The 19,974-nt window shown below is 48.1% G+C and overlaps 1 protein-coding gene across 11 annotated transcripts in view; it reads right to left on the bottom strand.

Annotated features, from left to right (window-relative positions):
- The window catches only part of CEP170B (centrosomal protein 170B), an 85,193-nt gene extending 68,723 nt beyond the window's left edge, over nt 1–16,470 (bottom strand). For 4 of the 11 annotated variants that reach the window (XR_014529077.1, XM_083516769.1, XM_083516775.1 and 1 more), the window contains exons 1-3: nt 15,983–16,459; nt 10,453–10,589; nt 3,263–3,352 (exon numbers count right to left, since the gene is read on the bottom strand). Coding sequence is in view for 10 of the 11 variants with exons in the window: in XM_083516769.1 (XP_083372895.1) it covers nt 3,263–3,352; nt 10,453–10,557 (195 nt within the window). In the remaining variant the exon portion in view is untranslated. Of the gene's footprint in view, nt 1–3,262; nt 3,353–10,452; nt 10,590–12,241; nt 12,384–15,373; nt 15,393–15,636; nt 15,849–15,982 lie in introns of those variants that run through there. The other 7 variants (XM_083516773.1, XM_083516777.1, XM_083516771.1 and 4 more) reach the window with 4 other exon arrangements.
- Between the last annotated feature and the right edge of the window lie 3,504 nt (nt 16,471–19,974).

The following is a 19,974-nucleotide window of genomic DNA, read 5'->3' as shown; positions in this document are numbered from 1 at the left end:
TGTGTTGCTTGGCTGCATTGCTCACCCAATAAGGAGTCTAAGAACGACCAGGGGGTGGAGCTTGCATGTCTTGTGCCTATCAAATCGGCCACGTTGCCTGGGGACTCGCCTTTGCTCAGCGCTTCCCAGCGGAGAGGTGACGGTGGTTTTCCTTGCTGCATCCCCTTTGCTGGGTTGCTGCACTGTGGGAACCACCGCTTGAGGCTTCGTTTGGCTGCTGGCTGGGCTTTCTGCCTTTGGCTCAGAGGGCAAATTCAACCATCGGCACTGGTCTAACCGTAGTCCTTGCCCGCTGTGTGGACCAGAATGAAACCACACAGACTGCATTCTGGGGACCAGACATTCAGCTCTGTTTTGTATCCTCGACATAGCCCTTTCCAATTAGGCCAGCCAAATGGATCTGCCGCTAGCCAAGGCCAACTAATTGGAGCAAGCCTGGCAAACGCCTGGGGTGCCAAATTCCCAGGGGTACCTAAGCTCCGTTGTGCAAATGTCTTGTAGAGAGAAAGTTATGGCCTGTACTTCTGAAGGACAAGCACAGAGGAAGCTGGGCAGTTCCTTGGGCTGGATAAGATCCTTCTCCTCCTCCTCTGCTTTGCATAGCTTGTAAAAGCTTGCGGAATTCAGATTTCTTTCCCTTGTCATTTTCACGCAGCGGCAGCTTGTGGCTGCTGGATTAGTTGGGGGTGCAAAGAGGGCACAGAGACAGGTCTGAGTTGCTCTGCTTTTGTCTCCCATGCCAAGGGCCAGAAAGAGAAGCCTAGGCAGCCACATTTGACCCCTGAGGTTTTTCACCCAAGGCACTACTGGAGGTCTGCTGCAAAGACAGCTTCCGAGACCCTGCCCTGAACCTAAAGTACAAAGCCGCTCTGCTCAGTCAAGGGTGTGCACGTGCAAAGAAACAAATGCCTTCTCTCCACCCTTAAAATGCAAATACGTCGCAAACATGTGCTGGCACGCTGGAAAAGCCAAGCCACGTACAGCTGCACTTGGATTTGGAAATCCAGAGCACAAGCAATCTTTTGCAGATGGGACTCGCACAGCAAACAGAGACAGGAAATTATGTGCCGCCGTATGTTGCCACAGCGACAGCACAGATGTAAAACAGTGGGGCTCGCACAAGGTGAAGAAGGGGGTTTGGAGAGCCAAAAGAGAGAGCTCTGTGCACCAGGACATATCTGAAATCATTTAAAATCATTTCACTATGTGCCTTGTGCAAGGTACATCTTTTATGCAAGCTAAGGCCTGTTGAGGACATCAATAACTCTGCTGGGTGGATCCCTTACCTACAGAGAGGAGATCTCATGGGCTCAAACACTCTGTCCTGCTTCCTTCCTCTCTTTCTTCTTTCTACCCCATCCCCTTTCATTCTTGAAGCTAACCATGGGGCAGCGTGGTTTTGCTATAACCACGGTTGTGCTCCCAATCTCAATTTGAAACAATGCTTCAGAAGTGGATTTCAGCTTTAGAAGTGTTAGGCCAGGGTTTCCCAAACTTGGGGCTCCAGCTGTTATTGGACTACAACTCCCATCATTCCTGACCGCAGGTCCTGCCAGCTAGGGATGGTGGGAGTTGTAGTCCAAAAAAAAGCTGGGGACCCAAGTTAAAGAGCTGCCATATTCATCTAGCCCCAGCAACAAGGTCTAACCCAGGGATGGGGAACTTCTAGCCTTCCAGATGTTGTTGGACCCCAACCGATTATGGGAGATGGCGTTGATGTCCAGATCTGTACATGCGGTAGAATACAGGGGCAAAGTAGCTGGGAGATTGTCAACCTGGGAGATAGTCATGCATGAGTCAGTGGTTCTGCATGTATCTCTCTATATGAAATACTTGTATTTCCAGTACACAGTCACATTGACTGAGTTCCTCTTCCTTACAGGATCTGTAAAGTCACATTCCTTTTCGGGAAGAAGCTCAGCCCTCAGTTCTTTCATTTCATGCCATTGAAAAATTTTCAAAGCTCCTTTCTCCGAAAAGCTTTTTTTTTTTTTTTAAGTGTTTATTTAGTTTTCAAAAGTTTATATACTTTACCACCAACAATACCTCTGATTTATCCGTGGTTTCTCTGAAAAGTTGTCTTCTTTTATTTCAGAGGTCAGGTCTTATTTCTTTAGCGATAAAAACTTCCAAATGTTTTCTGATGGAATTACTCCCTTACTAACAGCCCATTTTTTTAAAAAAATAAAATGCTGCTGTTTATTTTATTGCAGGCAAACTCCGGCCCTCCAGATGTTTGGGACTACAATTCCCATCATCCCTGACCACTGGTCCTGTTAGCTAGGGATGATGGGAATTGTAGTCCCAAACATCTGGAGGGCCGGAGTTTGCCTATGCCTGTTTTATTCCTTACCAGCAGGCGCAGATGCTCCATAGAAAACTATGCACACAGAGAGGAATAAGCAGTATTCAACAAACCTATTTTGCTACTATTAGGGCTTGTGCAATGGCATCTGCTCCAGAGGGTTGTGAGTAAACCTAGGACATATTTAGGCTGCATACAAGGGGAACAGAGGGAGGGAACCGCATCGCATAAGGAGAAATCCTTGTGCCAGCAGAACATTCACCTTAGCAGCACACTGAATGCAACCCAAAGCTTTCTACTAAAATTACAAATGAAGCTGCCGGTAAGGCCAAATACCTTAATACAAGGCGAGTCGTAATACAGATAGATAGAATTTAATTTGGACGACAGAAATATCTGAAATACATCAATTGGGAACATAAGAAGAAGAGCTCTGCTGGATCAGTTGAAGGGCAGTATCCTGTTTTCACTGAAGTCAACCAGATGCCTATAAGAAGCCTGCATGCAGATGGTCCTCTGACCTGATCCAGCAAGCTCTTCTTAAGTTCTACAGCAGAAGACGCAACTCCGAAGTCTTGTTTCAATGCACGAGAAAGCAGAACAACCCTTGCCAGCATTGCTACCAGTCAAAATGTCTTTCAGGCCTTTGCAGAACTTCCATAACATGAGGAGGAGGAGGAGAAAAACTGAATGTCTGGCAGATCTAGCCAAAGACTATGAAGCATCTATGGAGGTACAGCTGGGGCTGGACAATCCATTATACCCAGGGGTTCCACCAAAATAGGCTCACTATCCTTCCATGATTAGCACCAACCCTACGGACTTCGCGCTGAGATGCTTCAATAGCCTTCAGCACATAGGTCTCTGAAGCGCTCCCAGCAAAGCAAAATGGAAACGCACAGCCAAACATCAGCAGGAATGAAGCCGTCCCACCCAGCAGCCGACTCCCTTACTTACCCCATTTAAGCTTCCCAAATCCTTCACCCAGTGCTCATCTTTCTCCTTGTCGTAGTTGATGACGGCATGTTGCTTATCCACACTGCGAGACTGGGGGAAGGAAGGCAGAGTTTTGTTTTAATAATATTTAATTTTATTTTTTTACCAACAACCAAAACACAAACAGTGAACCCCCCCCCCAGGTGTCTGATACACTGGGTATACATAATCAATAATAAAGTATTCAAATCAACCATATGTACAATTCTATATACCTTTAACACTCCTCCCTCCACAAGGTTTATTTTAACTTTTAACATTTTAATTGCCCCAAATTGTTCAAACCTACCCAAATAATTCAATATCTTCTCAAACCAATCCTCCTCCTTCTCACTGACCTTAAACCCTTTCATTTTATCATAGAATCATAGAATCATAGAGTTGGAAGAGACCACAAGGGCCATCGAGTCCAACCCCCTGCCAAGCAGGAAACACCATCAGAGCACTCCTGATATATGGTTGTCAAGCCTCTGCTTAAAGACCTCCAAAGAAGGAGACTCCACCACACTCCTCGGCAGCAAATTCCACTGTTGAACAGCTCTTACTGTCAGGAAGTTCTTCACAGTTAGATATTCTAAGATTATAATAGTTTTCAATTTTTTCCTCCATTGGTTCACCCCTAGCGGAAGGGGGTACATCATCAATTGCATATCATTTTCAGACTGGAAAACAACAGCAGCAAATGCCAATCGTATTCGCTGAATCCATTCTGGACAAAGGGCAAATAAGAGAGCACAGGTAATTTCTGCTCCCATTGACAACATCCCTAGTCCAGAGTTTTAACACCTCATCTGCATCTGTCTAAGAACAAGGCTACATCAAAACAAAACAAATGTCAAAAAGCAGAGCCATGTTACTTAATTGTGTGTTTTAGGGGGACTTCACACTTCACAGCACATAGCAGCCCCTGGTGCACACAAAGGACTTTGTATAAATTCCTAACATGAGAACTTGCAGCTTCTAATTTGCACAGGGTAAACATTGACACAATCTGCACCCTGCCGACCCTCTCTAAATAAATGGACAGAAACAGGAAGTTAGTCAAAGCCTCTGTGCATGTTTTCTTCTAATAGGGCACTCCTTGAATGTGTAATTAAAGCTTCGCAGATGCTGAGCAGGTCTTTATATTTCTCTGCCGCAACCCAGAAGCAGGACCAAGGCCCCAGCACCAGCACCACTCAGCAAACTGACAGGATGGGGGGAAATGGATGCAAGGAAGGTTTGTTAGGAATGCAAAAGCCCTGAATACAGGAACATAAGAGCCTGCTGGATCAGGCAAATGGCCCATCTGGTCTGCCAGGATCCTGTTCTCACAACAGCCAAGCAGGTGCCTGTGAAAAGCCTGCAAGGTAGACACAACCACACTCTCCCCACTTGCAATTCCCAGAAACTGGTATTTGGAGCCACGATGCCTCTGACAGTGGCATAAGAAGGTGTTAAGTGATGGAGAGCTCCTTTCCATAAACATTATGGGACACTGTCTGCCCTTTAGCCTAGCTATCTGTCTCATCCAGCATGCTGCTACAGTGGCACGGGGCAGGGAAGCTCAGGTGTAGGTGCCAACTGTGTCCCTCCAGGCCCCTATTTGGCCAGCGTTAGAAATTAGCTAGGTGCCAGGCGCGTTTTTGCGGCAGGCACAGGTCCAATTGCGACCAAGTGGAGATCTCTGGATGCCAGGCTGGCAACTGGGGAAAGCAAAATGTCACGCAGAGGAGGATCTGAATTATTTTCCTTGAAGTTTGAATTTGTTTTATTCTGGACTGTTCTATTTGATGTTTTAATGTGTTGTCAACCACACTGACAGTGGTTTTTGACCAGTGTGCCGTGCCACCCTGGGGTGCCTTGAATGATGGTCAGGGGCACTGCAGGCAACACTAGCCTCTGTCCCTCTTTCCTTCCCTCCCTCCTCTGATGCCCTCTCACATCTCTGCCGCCCAAAGGCTTGCACAGCTGTTTGTTGCAGCAGCCCTGGCTACAAGTTCCCCAGGCGAATGGTGCCTGTGGGGCTGGCTGGGGGGTGCTTCCCAGGCCCCTGTGGGGCAGTAAGTGGAGGCACCTCTCTTTGGGGGAAGGAGGGTGCAGCTCAGAGACCGGGGCAACAGCAGCTACTGCTGCCCATAGGACTCCCAAGGGAGGGTGTTCGAAAAGGGGTGAAGAGCTACCAGCCTTGCAGGCAAGGAGTAACCTATTTTGTTCAAGTTGGTGCCTATGGTGGTAGCAAACTCCACAGTTTAACTATGCGCTGTGTGAAGAAGCCGTTCCTCACCTGTCCTGAACCTCTCACCACAACAAACAATGCAAGCAACACGAAGACCAGTATACTAGATACCACTGCAATTCTTATTGCATGATATACATGATTTAGTACAACAAAAACGCAATGTGTAAACTTGTAAATATCCTCATGACCACTGCTCCATGTGCATTTTTCTAATCTATGGGTTGTGCTGAAGAAGATTCCAGCGAAACAGTCAGATTATCCGGGATCACTGTCCTACGTTGTTATTCACTTACTACTTCAGCACCATGAACGCCTAAAAAAAGTTTTACCTTTTAGCCCACAGGATAGCATCTATTATTTTGTTTCAACCATAGACTTATTATACTTCTACGGACTTTCAAAGATTGACAGACGTGTGTTCATTTATTTCAAATATATTAGAGAATTTACAAGTGTACACATTGTGTTCTTGTTGTACTAAATCATGTATATCATGCAATAAGAATTGCAGTGCTATCTAGTACAGTGGTACCTCGCAAGACGAATGCCTCGCAAGACGAAAAACTCGCAAGACGAAAGAGTTTTTCGTTTTTTGAGTTGCTTCGCAAGACGAATTTCCCTATGGGCTTGCTTCGCAAGACGAAAACGTCTTGCAAGTTTGTTTCCTTTTTCTTAAAACCCAGGGTGCATTGCTTGAAGAGGTGCAGTTGCGACTTGACTGTGCTTCGCAAGACGAAAAATTCGCAAGATGAAAAAACTCGCAGAACGAATTAATTTCGTCTTGCGAGGCACCACTGTATACTGGTCTTCGGGTTAATTGTATTGCTTGTTGCGTCAAGTTTGCAACGCAGGGGTTTGTTGTTCTGAGCCTCCCTGCCATTCAGTTTCACCGGACGGCTGCGAGCTGTAGAATTACGAGGGAGAGGAACGCCCCTCTGTCCTCTTTCTCTACACACATTTTACATCCTTCTGTAATTGTCGTGAGTTATCTTCACCATCAAAAGAAAGCTACTATCAGCTGAAAAAACTACACCTTGAAGGCAGAAAGTGTGCATTATGGGCAGTGGGTGTCAAAACCCTACGATGTTTCCCAGAGAAGCTGAGGGGAATGTGCCGACATGAATGAATATGATTTTACACTGACTCGTAGCCTTGGTTTCTTGTGCAATTCATAGAAACGGAAGGAGTTGCCTTACTCCAGGAAATACTATTTGCCCCTCCAGGCCAGGATCCCTCAGTATTGCGTCCTGGTTCTCAAAGGTCACAGGGAGATGTCTTTCACATGCTCCACAGTCCTTCAACGGGGGACTTACTTCTGAGTAGGCCTGGTTAGGACTGTGCTGTAAGAGCACTAACACTTGACAAAACATATAAAACCAAATACAAAGCTATCGTTTCAAGCCAGCTGGTGCTTCTCAAAAAGGCGCTGCAGTCGTTTAGGAATGGATGTGGCATTTGATGAATTGCATCCCATCCAAATCTACTGCTTAAAGGGTAAGTTATCTATATTTCATTGGGCAAATAATTGCATGGTATGGGCTATTCCAAACATAAACAAGGAAGCAAAGCAAGGAGGTGGATGTAGCGTCTCCAACTGCTGCAACCTGCCTTGAGACTTTAGAGCGAGAATGATAGGTAATAATTTGAAATAAATGTTTTTTTTACGTACAATGGCACAGATCGTTTTTCTGGATGAAAAGTGGGGGGGGGGCACACAGTTCCCTTGTGCTCAAAAAAATATGCATATATGCAGACATATTTCTCTATCAGTCCACAGGTTGCCCACTGAAAAAAGTCCAACTTATATCGCTCCTTTTCCCCCTTTGTGCCGTCAATCATGGTTCACGGATAGGATAAGGGCTTTGGGGGCAATTTTATTAATTTATTCATTTCATGCCATGCCATGTCATTTCTATCCCACCTTTTACTCCAAGGAGTTCCCCTTCCACTTTCTCATTTAATCCTCCACAACAACCCTGACAGGTTGGTTAGGCTGAGAGGCAGTGACTGCCCCGAGGTCACTCAGCAAGCACAATGGCGAAGTGGGGGATTTGAACCCTGGTCTTCCAGTCTGATGCCCTAACCAATGATCCTGGGATGCTCCCGTACCTGTCAGCTGCAGCACAGGTGGCACCCAAGCATCCTAGTGCATTTGGGTAATTTTAATCTTTGGAATCTTTTAATCTTTAATCTCTGGGAGAAGAGCTTCTGCTTAGCATTCTATGCAAAAGGCGCCAGGTTCAATTTCGCCAGGTAGGGATGGGAAATATTCATTGCCTGAAACTCTGGAGAGCCGCTGCCAGTCAGTGCAGACAACACTAAGCTATATGGACAAAGTATGAGGACACAGTATAAAGTCCTTACCCGAATACTTAACTTCTGCATCAGAATATTCCTATCCTGCCTTTGGAACAACAGCAAAGGCAGCTCACCAATTTCAAAATCCAAATAGCCATTAAAACAAATTTGCAAAACGAAAACACAAAAACAGAAGAGGGACATAAAACAACCCATTTGTTAAGCGGCTTCTAACATGCACCTAACCTTCAATTCCTCTTGCAGCATACAAACTTTCCACACACACGATCTTTGGGCATCATTATACTTTTGTTTACCGGATCCCGAATAAATGCAAGACATGCAGCTTCAGTCCTGTGCAGTTCCATTGGTTTCAATGAGGCTTACTCCCTAGTAAGCCTGTTTAGGGTAAGCCTACGGCACCTACAGACACTTTGAGGGAGACCTGCCTATCCCCTCCACAGAACTTCTGGCACCCATGACTTGATCTTTTGGCGCAAGCACACAAGCCCGGAACACTGAGTGGACATGTGCGATCTCTGCAAGTCTGGGAGCATTTCCAAATCTAAATACAACACTCAAAGCAGACATCCCACTGCATTTCTGGCACACAAAGAGTGGCAGAATTCAGCCTGCAACAGGCGCTAAGCACCTACCCTCCCCCAGGAAAAGAGCAAATGCATGCTCAGTTTTCCCCTAAATATTCTAATCACAACCTGAAATTCAGCAATACATGCTTCTTAATCCTCACAAATATTTTAAGTATTTCCAAGCCGTAAAGTAGGCCCAAAAGGTTTCCTGAAAGATTAAACCTTTTTTCCCCAACAGCAAAATTTATTTAAATACCCAAGCTTCGAGACTACCACCTTCTCCAGGCTCCATATTTCCCCCAGCGACCTATCTAAATTCATGGATGAAATCAAAGCAAACAAGGGTTAAGTACAGAATGTGTGCAGAAGAACGATGCTGAGCACCCACTTACAAATGCTTTTTTTTTTTTAAGCTACACATGCAAGTTGGGATGCTTGCTTGGATGAATGGAACAGTTATAAAGATGAATGAAGAAGTGCTGAATCAACTGAATGGTGTTAATCCATTCATTCTTATACTGTCCCGTCTTCCAAAGGAGCTCATCAAAGGCCCTTCTTCAACACACACAGAGAATTTATCCTAACAAACCTATGGGGTAGATTAGGCTGAATGACAGCAAGCAGCCCAACATCACATAATAAGCTGAGCATCTGAGAGGGGATTTGAACTTGGCTGCCCCCATTCGAAGTGCAACACTCAAACCACCACATCACGCCAGAAATCACAATTTCTGTACTCTTTCACTGCTGATTCACACAAGGTTTCCCTCAAGGTTTTCTTTCTAGCAGTTTTGATCACTGGGAAAATACATTAGTTGGTGATATATCGCGAAGCTGAAAACCAGCTATCGCCCAGCCCCAGTCCTGCTGCACAAAAATCCATGTCTGGCTACACTCTCTGCCTTCCACGCACCTTCCTTTATTTTGAGCTTCCTATATAGGCACCTGGTTGGCCACGCGAGAATTGGATGATATGCCATCGGCCTGATCTAGTTGGTTCTTCCTTGTGCTCAGCATAATTTATCCTAATTTATTATTTATTGTATTTATGAATCTCACCCTTCCTCCAACAGAGCCCAGGGGCAGGGTATGAGAAAAAAGATAAAGAACCAGTGATTTAAACAAATACAGAACTGAAATATTCATAAGAAGAACCTTCGCTTGCAGGGGGGGGAGCGTGTATTTTGCTGCCACTGTAGAACCATCAAGTCACAAATCCTTGTCGATCTACTTCCGGTTGCCCAGAGATCTACCCATAAATCCTAATCTACCTTTCGCTAATCTAACTCATGAGTTTTACTAAGGCGCCTCAGGCAGATTCCTAGTCAATCAGTCTTACTATTTATCCCCTGCTGAAATACGGGGATAATGTTTAATTATTTATATTGTAAGAAAATTTATAAACCTCCAGTGCTCTCTCGCTCGCTCGCTCTCTCTCTCTCTCTCTCTCTCACACACACACATGTATATGTATGTATGTATATATTGTGGTGCTATACAAAACAACCATCAAAATAAAAAAGTTAAATAAAATTTAAAAAATACAGAGCAAACAACCACTCCTGGATCAATTCTGTAAAAACTCTCAAAGAAATGAAAAGAAAGAAAAAAACATTTTCAGCAGGTGATAAAATACCAGGATTGTAGGTGCCAAGCTAATTCCAACAGGAACAAATCACTGGTGTCACCATGCTAAAAGTCTTTGTCCGTATAGAAATAGAGCAACTACGAATACCACCAAATTTTGAGCACTCAGATACGCTCTGTACATAGACCCATAGCATTTTCAGTTTGGGGGCACATGCTAAGTTCTACTATTGCATTTGGAGTCTCAAGAAAAATCCGTATTTGAAGCACTCACACTACTTCAACAGTAAAGTCAGGACCCTTAGCAAACTAAAGTTCCCGAGGTCTCCAGAACTGTTAAAAAGTGTGTACTACAAGTGTTCTAAATGTATGAGGGGGCGTTGTGTGTCCTTGCTCTTTTTCAGAGATAAAACCCAAGTTGTGCTAATTATGAGAACGAAGGCATAATGACTTACCTGGAGCATCAGCTCACAGTCTTCTCTGCCAACAAATATCATCTCCCGAGGGAGCCGGTGGCGAATGCCTGCACTGCTCACCAGAAACCATGACGTCACACTCATTTTGGTGTTTGGCACTTCAACTTTTCACCATCCTAGATGAAAGAGAGAAAAAAGTTCCAGGAAAAAAATGTGGACCAACAAAGGCAAACAAACCATGTCAAGTGTTAGGAGCACAAAAAGCATGACCACTAATTCCTTTACCACAGCATATGAGAGCAGATTTCAAGATCTACTTTGCTTTTTACTAATACGCAAATATCTATCAACTGGAGCATGCATTTAGGATTGAAGCATCCTGAGCCCAGGAATTTGTTGTGGGTACCAAAACTGAACCGAGATCACAGTCACAAAAACCCGCTCCTGGTTAGATATTTTGATATTGCCATTGTTAAACAACTGGGAGTCAGAAATCCCTGCGGATCTACTTCGAAATCACCCAGAGATGCACCAACAGTATAGGTTCTAATGTACCCTTTGCCCACCTCTGGTCCCCCAGGTGCAAGTGTGCAGAAATTTGGAGCTGCAGTTCGGCAACATTTGAGATCCAGATATTCCCCAGCCCCATTCTTTGCTGACCAAGACCAGTTCTCCAAGGTTTCAGACCAGGGAGTTTCCCAACCTGGAAATGCTCGAGAAGGAACCTGGGACTTTCTGTGGGCAAAGCAAATGTTCTACCACTGAGCCAGGGAGCCTCCCAACTCTGGTAGTTCACAGAGTTATTATAAAAGGGAAATGGAGAAAATATCCACCCAAAGCCAACCAGGAAGACAAACAAAGGTTTGCTGAATTTATAAACCACTTCCCACAACGAAAAGTCCTGAAAAGAATAAAAAAAAGCCTATTAAAAACACAGAACAAAAAGAGCTACTCACTGGTGATGTCCGATTGCCGAGGAAAACAAAACAAAAACAGACTTTGCCTGGCACTGAAACATGGCAAAGTTGGCACCAGGAGGGCCTCTCCAAGGAGAGTATCAGTGGTGTGCAGAAAAGGCCCCTTCTCTCATCACCATCCTCAGAGGTGACACATGAAAAAGGGCTTCCGATGACAATCTCAAAGCCCAGGAAGTTCAGTATGAGCCAAAGCCCACCACCTGGAATCATGCTTAAAAGCCCTTGAGCTTGGGTCTTGAACACCTTATAGCAGTAGTTTTCAACCAGTGTGCCTTGAATGATGGTCAGCGGTGCCACGGGCAACACGGGCCTCTGTCCCTCTTTCCTTCCCTCCCTCCTCTGATGCCCCCTCGCATCTCTGCCTCCCAAAGGCTTGCACAGCTGTTTGTTGCATCAGCCCTGGCTACAAGCTCTGCAGGCGAATGGTGCCTTCCCAGGCCCCTGTGGGGAAATTTGAGGAGGCACCTCTCTTTGGGGCAGCGGGAGCAGCTCAGAGACCAGGGGCGGCAGCTGCGGCTGCCCAGAGGACTCCCAAGGAGAAGAGAGGAGGCCGAGGGAACACTCCCCAAGGCAGGGTGTTCGAAAAGGGGCAAAGGGCTGCTGACTCCCCAGGCAAGGAACGACATAACTGGGCTCCTGAGCCCCGCAGGGGTACCACAGAAAAAATGTAGTTAGTCAAGGGAGCCATGGACTCAAAAAGGTTGAAAACCTCTGCCTTATAGACTTTTTTAAAAGCAGCCTTTCTCTTGGCCACGCTGAACTTTCAGTGCTAGGAGGATTTACATGCACAAAGCATCCAAGAAGCTGAACACAAGAGGAGAACGGAGGCAAGGAAAACGCAGAATGCTCACAGAATTCCGTGCACAACATCCACACACGGAAACAGGCAGAGCAGGTCATACGGAACAAGCCAGTCTATGTCTCTGAGATAGATTAGAGTTGAGTGCCTTCCTTCCTGGTTACCACCTGCGCCTCACCTGGAAGGCCCACTTGATGCTCTAGGGAAAACCAAAGTACAGAGAGGCATTTCAAGTTTTGACCTATAACCTGATCCTACACCTTTAACAGCAGACTGACACACAGGAATTCAGCACTCTTCCCACTCCTTATCTCCACACCTGTGGTTAGAGCAAGGATGGAGCACCTGTGATCTCCAGGTGCTGTTGTTGGGCTGCAAGTCCTACCAGCCCCAGCCAGCACAGCCAACAGGTAGGGGCTGTAGTCTGATCTCTGGAGGACCAACCCATCTCATTCTCGGTGAAGACTGTTGGACTGACTGGAGGGAGCTGGGCTCAAACCCCCACTCAGTCATGGAGCTCCTTAGGTGACCTGGAGTTGTCACTAGCTCTTAGCCTAGTGCCGTGGCTCAGTGGCTGAGGATCTGCTTTGCAGCCAGAAGGTTGAAGGTTCAATCCCTGGCATCTCCAGGTAGGAATGGCCTCAGTCTGAAACCCCAGAGAGCTGGTGACAGTGTGGGACCAGTGTGGACCAGTGTTCTGACTCACTATAAATCAGCTTCCAATGTTCTGTCTTATAAATGATGGCTCAGCTGGTAGAGCATGAGACTCCTCTTAATCTCCATGTTGGGCAAAAGATTCCTGCGTTGCAGAGGGTTGGACTAGATGATTCTCATGGTCCCTTCAGATTCTATGACTAGGGGAAGAGAGACCCTGTGTGCTGTCCTGAGCAACTTGGGGTGCAGAGTTCAAGGCTTAAAATAAACCCCATTTGTTTATTTCAAAGCACTTATAAACTGCGGAATATTCAAAACCTCTAAGTACGCACAATAATCCAAACATACGAAAGCAATTTCTAAAGTGTCATAAAAACAGAGATGAAAGACAGACATCTGGTCCAATCTTATGGGTCAGGGAAAAGCCAATACGTATATATTTTACGTGCAAGATGTCCAAAGCAATTGACGGGTGATGCTTATTTTAAAAGGTAATAAATAGATGTTTCTGTGTGTTAGGCTGCTGTGAAAGTGGGGGGGGGGGGGAATAAGTGTCAAGCCTATTATGTTCCAACTTCCTAGTTTTTATAAATCCCCCTGTAAGAGGTGGGGCAGGAAATTTAACATATCAAGGGAAAAGGCTGCCTCACCAGTGAGCTGATAGAGGAAGGAAGGTTCTCCTGCATGGAAGATTTCACTTGTAAATTTGCTCCCTTTGCGCCTCACTTAATTCAAAGCAGCTCCCCTCCCATGCCTCCATCTGCATACCATGCAATGCTCAATGACTGAAGTAAGTACACTTTTGAATAAGTACTCTTGTTCGTAGGCTATCCAGCTATTGCTGTCTTAAGGTGCTGGATCTATCTGCTAACGTCCCTTCCTGTTAGGTGGATTCGCAAGACACTACGAATCAAGGGCTGAAGTGAACTAAATTATTGCACCTGCAGAACAGGACTTTCACACCCCACGGTGTTGCAAAATCACGGGGAACCACCAGAGCAAATTTATGGGGCACACAGGGGGGAGAAAGAGAGAGAAGGGGGCCATCCTGTTGCACAAGGACAAATGCTTGCACTGATGCAAGGTTAGCCTTAGCACTACGTTTTCATAGAAATGTAGAGTTGGAAGGGACACTTAGCCCAACCCCCTGCAATGCTGGATTTTTCATGCAAGTGCTTTGAACATTCACGAAGCACTATGCGAAAGCTAAGTATGACCCTAAGAAGCTTCCTTATGCCACAGGTCCATCTAACTCACTGCCTAAATTGACTGGCAGGGTCTCTCCTAGCCTCACCTGAGGATGCGAGGGATGGGTCCTGGGTCCTTCTACATGCCAGTCAGATGCACTGCCCCTGAGCTATATAGCCCTTTCCTGGGAAACTGCTGAAACCCAGGCCTCACACGCTGCATTTTCCCACTCCCTCTTCCAGTGCATGCTAGGAGCTGCAGGGGCATGTTGGCATCTGTTGCTAGGAGGAAGGGAATAAACACTCTGGGCAAGAGCCCCCATTGGCCCACAAAAGCAGACACAAGTCAGAGCAGCGACTGAAGCCTGCAACTCTATTCTCTCTCCCCCCCCCCCCACGTTTTTCATTTTTCTTTTGCTCGGCGGCTGTAGCTTTAATCAGCTCGCCCTAACCCTTAGCAGCAGATTCTGCCACAGCTAATGCTTATTATGGACATTTTGCCAGCAGGAGGGGAAGATTTAAAGGAAAACACACAAGCCAGGCCCACAGATCGAGCCCACCATAAGCCACCTGATTCTTTTTTCCCCGTTTTCTTTTTGTTGCAGGCTTTAAAAAAAGAAGAGGAGGAGGAGGAGGAAGGGGTGAGAAGAGGAAAGGGGTTAGTAAATGAAGCTGCGTGATTGGGGGAAAAGCATTACAAGAGGAGGAGAACGAGAGAAGACAGCACACATAACAAGCAAGAGGGAGAAAAACCAGCTCCAAAAGATGGTTAGCATTTGGGTTGCCTGGTGCTACCAGATGCCAGTTCAACTGGCTGAGCCAGGCGATTCCTCCCAGATCTTGCCACCATTACAAAGCGACTGCCAGCAGCTATCCACACCCAAGGAAAGGATTGGGGGGGGGGGAATCCGAAGCTTCGCCACCAGCCCTACCCAATGTGCAACAATAAAGCCGCCAGCCAGCCAGCCAGCCGGATAAATCTGTCTCTCTTTCGAGGGGTGGGGGAGCATTCAAACCTCCAGGGGGTTGTGGACAGATAAGTCGACTGGAGGGACCCTTCGTCTCTTTGTTTAGGAAGAAGTCTGGGGCTGCAGCAGGAATCCAAGCTGGCGAGCGGTGTGAATCCCTGGGAAGGGGGGGTGGTATTATTTTGGTAGGAAGCTAGCAGGGAGCAGCAGAAGATAAAGGGTATCTCCTACCTGCCACGCTGGATGCACTGACATCCCCCCCCCCCCCATTATCCAACAGCTGAGACCCTCTCCAAGGCTCCGGGGACCCCATTTGGGAGAGGACTTGGCCACAATCCACCCACAAGCTCCTCGCTTGGCCTCCCCTTGCCTTACCTGGGCTGGGCTCTGTACTTGCTGCACCAGCGGCCATCTCTCAATGACACCTCCCCCATCTGAGATGCTCCCCCTCCTCTGTCCCCATAGATGCACCCGCTCCCATTCAAAATCTGGCCTCAGTAGCAGTAGCAGCAGCAGCAGCAGCAGCAGCAAGCCCACCTCCTTTTGTGTCTGAGAAAGATGGGGAGGGGGGGGGCCTGGCCAAGCTCCACCAATTCTATACACCCCCTCAAAATAAGAATAAGAATAATAACAATCACCTTCCAAGAGGTCTGCTCTCCATCCCCACCTCCTCTCCCCAGCCCCGATCCTGCAGCAGAGGGAAGCGCGCCTTTCCCTCCTCCTCCTGTGCAGTCCCCGCATGCCCGGCTCTCCAACCCCGCAGACAGGCAGGCCCTTGACCCGGCCGGGCTGGCAAGGCGCATCGCAACGCGGCCAGGTGCTCCCTGCGCCTCCGGAGGCCGCAGGCCAAAGCCCAGCAGGCGCGATCAGCTGTTTCCTGTCTGCGGGGCGGACCTGCGCGCCGGCCTGCCCGCCTGCCTTCCCCGAGGGTGGGCTCCGCCTGCCCCGACCACCACCGCCACCCCTGACTCGGCGCAGCCTTACCCGGCGTGGCGGCCCCCGGCTCTCCGCCCTCCAACGCTGCGCCAGGTGCGGGGCGCCCGATCCAAGCCCCAGGGCGCACCGTCAGCCTCCCCTAGCCTCTCCGGATCCGGCGCTGCTGGGCTTCTGCCATGGCCGCGCACCGAGGGATCGTCCTTTCTCTCGCCCCGGGGAGGAGGACACAAGGAGCGCCACCGCCGCCCGCGCTCACTTGCACAGCAGGTTCCAGACGTCAGGAGGCGGCTCTTCGCTTCCCTCGCCCTCCTCCTCCTCCTCTCTCTCTCCCTTCCCTCCACCCCTCCCGGTACTCCCAGCCCAGCCCTGCCCTTCCCTCTCGGGCTGCCTCCTCCGACAGCCAAGCCGCCAGGTTAGATCAGGTGACGCCGTCGAGGCTTCTCCGTGGCACAAGCGTCGTGCGCGCCCGTGCGCCCTCGGCGGCTTGGCGCGGGTGGCGGCGGCGGTGGCTTCCCCGTCTCTCCCTCTCCCTCCCTCGGCTAGTGAGGAGTTTGGTTGCGACGGCAGGGCGGGCGGAGCGGAGCCGAGCGCCCCGGGGGCGGGCTCGGCGAGGAGGAGCAGCACGCGGCCGCCTTGCTTTTGCTTCTTTGAGCCCTAAGCGGCGAGACTGGAAGCTGGGGGGGGGGGGAGAGGAGAGGTGCCATTTCTTGCTTTCCAGGAGAGCGCCAACTTGAATAAAATACTATTCTGCCCCCCCTCCCGCGCATAAGCAACCACATGTCACCGCACTCCCACACTATTTGAATGGCAATAGGCCTGGCCATTAACTTTGGGGGAGCCCAGCCCCTCAAATATTTTATTGGGTGGGGTGAGCGCGAAGGGACCTCAGCCCCTAGTCGTTGGCTCTTATCTATCTATTCATCTATCTATCCATCTATCATAGGCACAGAGGCTCTGGGTACCCACAAAATTCCCCATGAAGGGGCTGGGTACCCACAATCGTGGGGTCAAGTTGGCACTCTATCTATTATGAAAACCAGGATGCGGCCCCCTTTGCTAGTCGCCAGAAAACTGGAGGATGATCCAGGTCAGTGAAAGGGTGTGCGGGAATAATCCAGCAGTTCATGTTAAGTTTTTTCTGTTCCCCATACATGCATCGGTTGTGGTGGGTCACCATCATAAATAGGGCTGGTGTAGTTCTCACCTTTGAACACTGCTAAGCATTTTCTCTTGTCTTGGCTGGGTAAGCAAACCTTTCTACCTGTTAATAATTCTACACACCACTTTGTGTTGCACTTGGTAAAGTAAAGGTAAAAGACCTCTGGACGGTTAAGTCCTGTCAAAGGCGACTTGAGGCGCTCATCTTGCTTTTCAGGCCAAGGGAGCCGGTGTTTGTCCACAGACAGCTTTCCGGGTCATGTGGCCAGCAGGACTAAACCACTTCTGGCACAACAGAACACCATGACAGAAGCCAGAGTGCATGTTAATGCTGTTTACTTTCCCACCACAGTGGTACCTATTTATCTACTTGCACTGGTGTGCTTTCAAACTGCTAGATTGGCAGAAGCTGGGACAGAGCAACAGGAGCTCACCCCGTCGCAGGGATTCGAACTGCCGACCTTCTGATCAGCAAACCCAAGAGGCTTGGTGGTTTAGACCACAGCGCCACCTGCTCCGTACCGTTGCAGTTGGTATTGTGACCTAGAAAAAGTTGGCGCCAAAAGATCTATGGATCAGCTGGGGTGGTTAATCATTCCTTAAAATGCATGCTTGGCATCCATCCACGTGGAATCACAGAGTTGGAAGGGACCCTGAGGGTCATCTAGTCCAGCCCCCTGCAATGCAGGTATCACAGCTAAAGCATCCATGGCAGGTAGCCATCCCACCTCTGCTTAGAAACCTCCAATGAAGGAGAGTCCACCACCTCCCGAGGGAGACTCAAGGTGGCGTAGACGCTTTCCTCTTCCTCATTGGAACTCTGCAACAACCGTGTGAGGTAGTTGAGGCTGAGAGGTAGTGAATAGCCCAAGGTTACCCAGTGAGCTTTTTAGGGTCTCTGAAGAAATCGAAGAAAAGTGGTTTCAAGCATTTCCATGCGCCTAACACCCTGGCAGGGGACGCGAGTGGCACTGTGGGTAAAATCTCAGCGCCTAGGACTTGCCGATCGCATGGTCGGCGGTTCGAATCCCCGCGGCGGGGTGCGCTCCCATCGTTCGGTCCCAGCGCCTGCCAACCTAGCAGTTCGAAAGCACCTCCGGGTGCAAGTAGATAAATAGGGACCGCTTACCAGCGGAAGGTAAACGGCGTTTCCGTGTGCTGCGCTGGCTCGCCAGATGCAGCTTGTCACGCTGGCCACATGACCCGGAAGTGTCTGCGGACAGCGCTGGCTCCCGGCCTCTAGAGTGAGATGAACGCACAACCCTAGAGTCTGGCAAGACTGGCCCGTACGGGCAGGGGTACCTTTACCTTTAACACCCTGGCATCTTCAGTTCCAGCTTCATATGAGCCACAGCCAAATCAGATAGCTTAGATAATTGACTTTTCTATTGGGGCTTGTGCACTTTGCTTTCACATCACCTTTCCATTCAGAGGGGCTTTCCTGACCGTCGCAGCGCCTTGATCTCCTTTAGTGCCATAGTGCTACCAGGTAGGCAGCCTTGATGTTGCTGCCATCCAGCTAATTAGGAGAATATTTTTGGGCCCAGTGATCTGGTGCAGGGATTAGCTGAGCAGGTTGGAATTCCTCTCAAATCAAGTTACTTAGCCGAGCCCTGTGACAGAATCACTTGGAATGATACTCCTTGACGGAATGTATTTAACAGCGATCAAGGAGGGATTGGGCTAATCTTTGGGGTTTGCAAATCTATGCAAATACTTCGTTAACAAAAGATGCCATGTTTATAATAAAAGAGAATAGTTGTAAGTAACTCATTTGTGTATTATTGTGTATTATTATTATTTTTAGTCTCTGATGGCGTTTGTTGAAAATTTGTTGATTGCAATTATATCCCACTGTTTTTTCCAAGGAGCTCAAAGTGGCACACATGGTTGTTGTCCTCCTCCTCATTTGATCCCCACAACAACCCTGTGAGTTAGGCTAGGTTGAGGGGCAGGGACTCTGCCAAGGTCACTCAGTAAGCCCTAAAATGAACTGCAGTGTTGGCAAATGTCCTCCTTTGGTGGTTCTCCTTGAGATGGCTGTTGATATCCTGCTTCCTAGTGGTAAAGATGAAGCCAACACAGTCAAGAGTTCTTTACAACAGTGACTCTCTGCAGACTTTCCTGGGAGTAAACCTCATTAAAACACAGTGGGACTCATTTCCTCATAAACACGCATTGGCTTGCACTGTGCATTGTCCTTCTCCCTTAGGGAGTTTCTAGACAGGGGCTTAATTTGCCGAGGGGTCACTGAGATATCACAAGTGGGTTCTTAGCAACCGTTGTTAGGTTATATATATATATATATATATATATATATATATATATATATATAAAATTCCCGCCCCCAGGGTAAATCTGGATTAAATGGGAGGAAAATATGTGCTGCCATTTTGAAGACAACACGGTCATATAAATGCTGCAAACCATGCAGTCATGATGAGCACTGATCCCATAGGTAAAAGGTAAAAGTAAAGGACCTCTGGACAGTTAAGTTCAGTCAAAGGCAACTATGGGGTGCAACACTCATCTTGCTTTCAGGCCAAGGGAGCCAGCGTTTGTCCACAAACAGCTTTCTGGATCATGTGGTCAGCATGACTAAACCACTTCTGGCGCAACGGAACACCATGATGGAAGCCAGAGTGTATGGAAGCACCGTTTTAAATTCCTGCCTCAGCGGTACCTATTTATCTACTTGCACTGGTGTGCTTTCGAACTGCTAGGTTGGCAGGAGGTGGGACAGAGCAAGACCCCGTCGCACGGACTTGAGCTGCCGACCTTCCGATTGGCAAGCACAAGAGGCTTGGTGGTTTAGATCACAGCGCCACCCGCATCCTAATAATCCCATAATAAATACCTGTCTGGAAGCACCCTTCATACTA

The sequence above is a fragment of the Podarcis liolepis genome (assembly GCF_965112155.1).
Source record: "Podarcis liolepis genome assembly, chromosome: 1".
NCBI classification, from domain to species: domain Eukaryota; kingdom Metazoa; phylum Chordata; class Lepidosauria; order Squamata; family Lacertidae; genus Podarcis; species Podarcis liolepis.
Note: the sequence above shows the minus strand (reverse complement) of the source record. Positions and strands in the feature narration are given on the sequence as shown.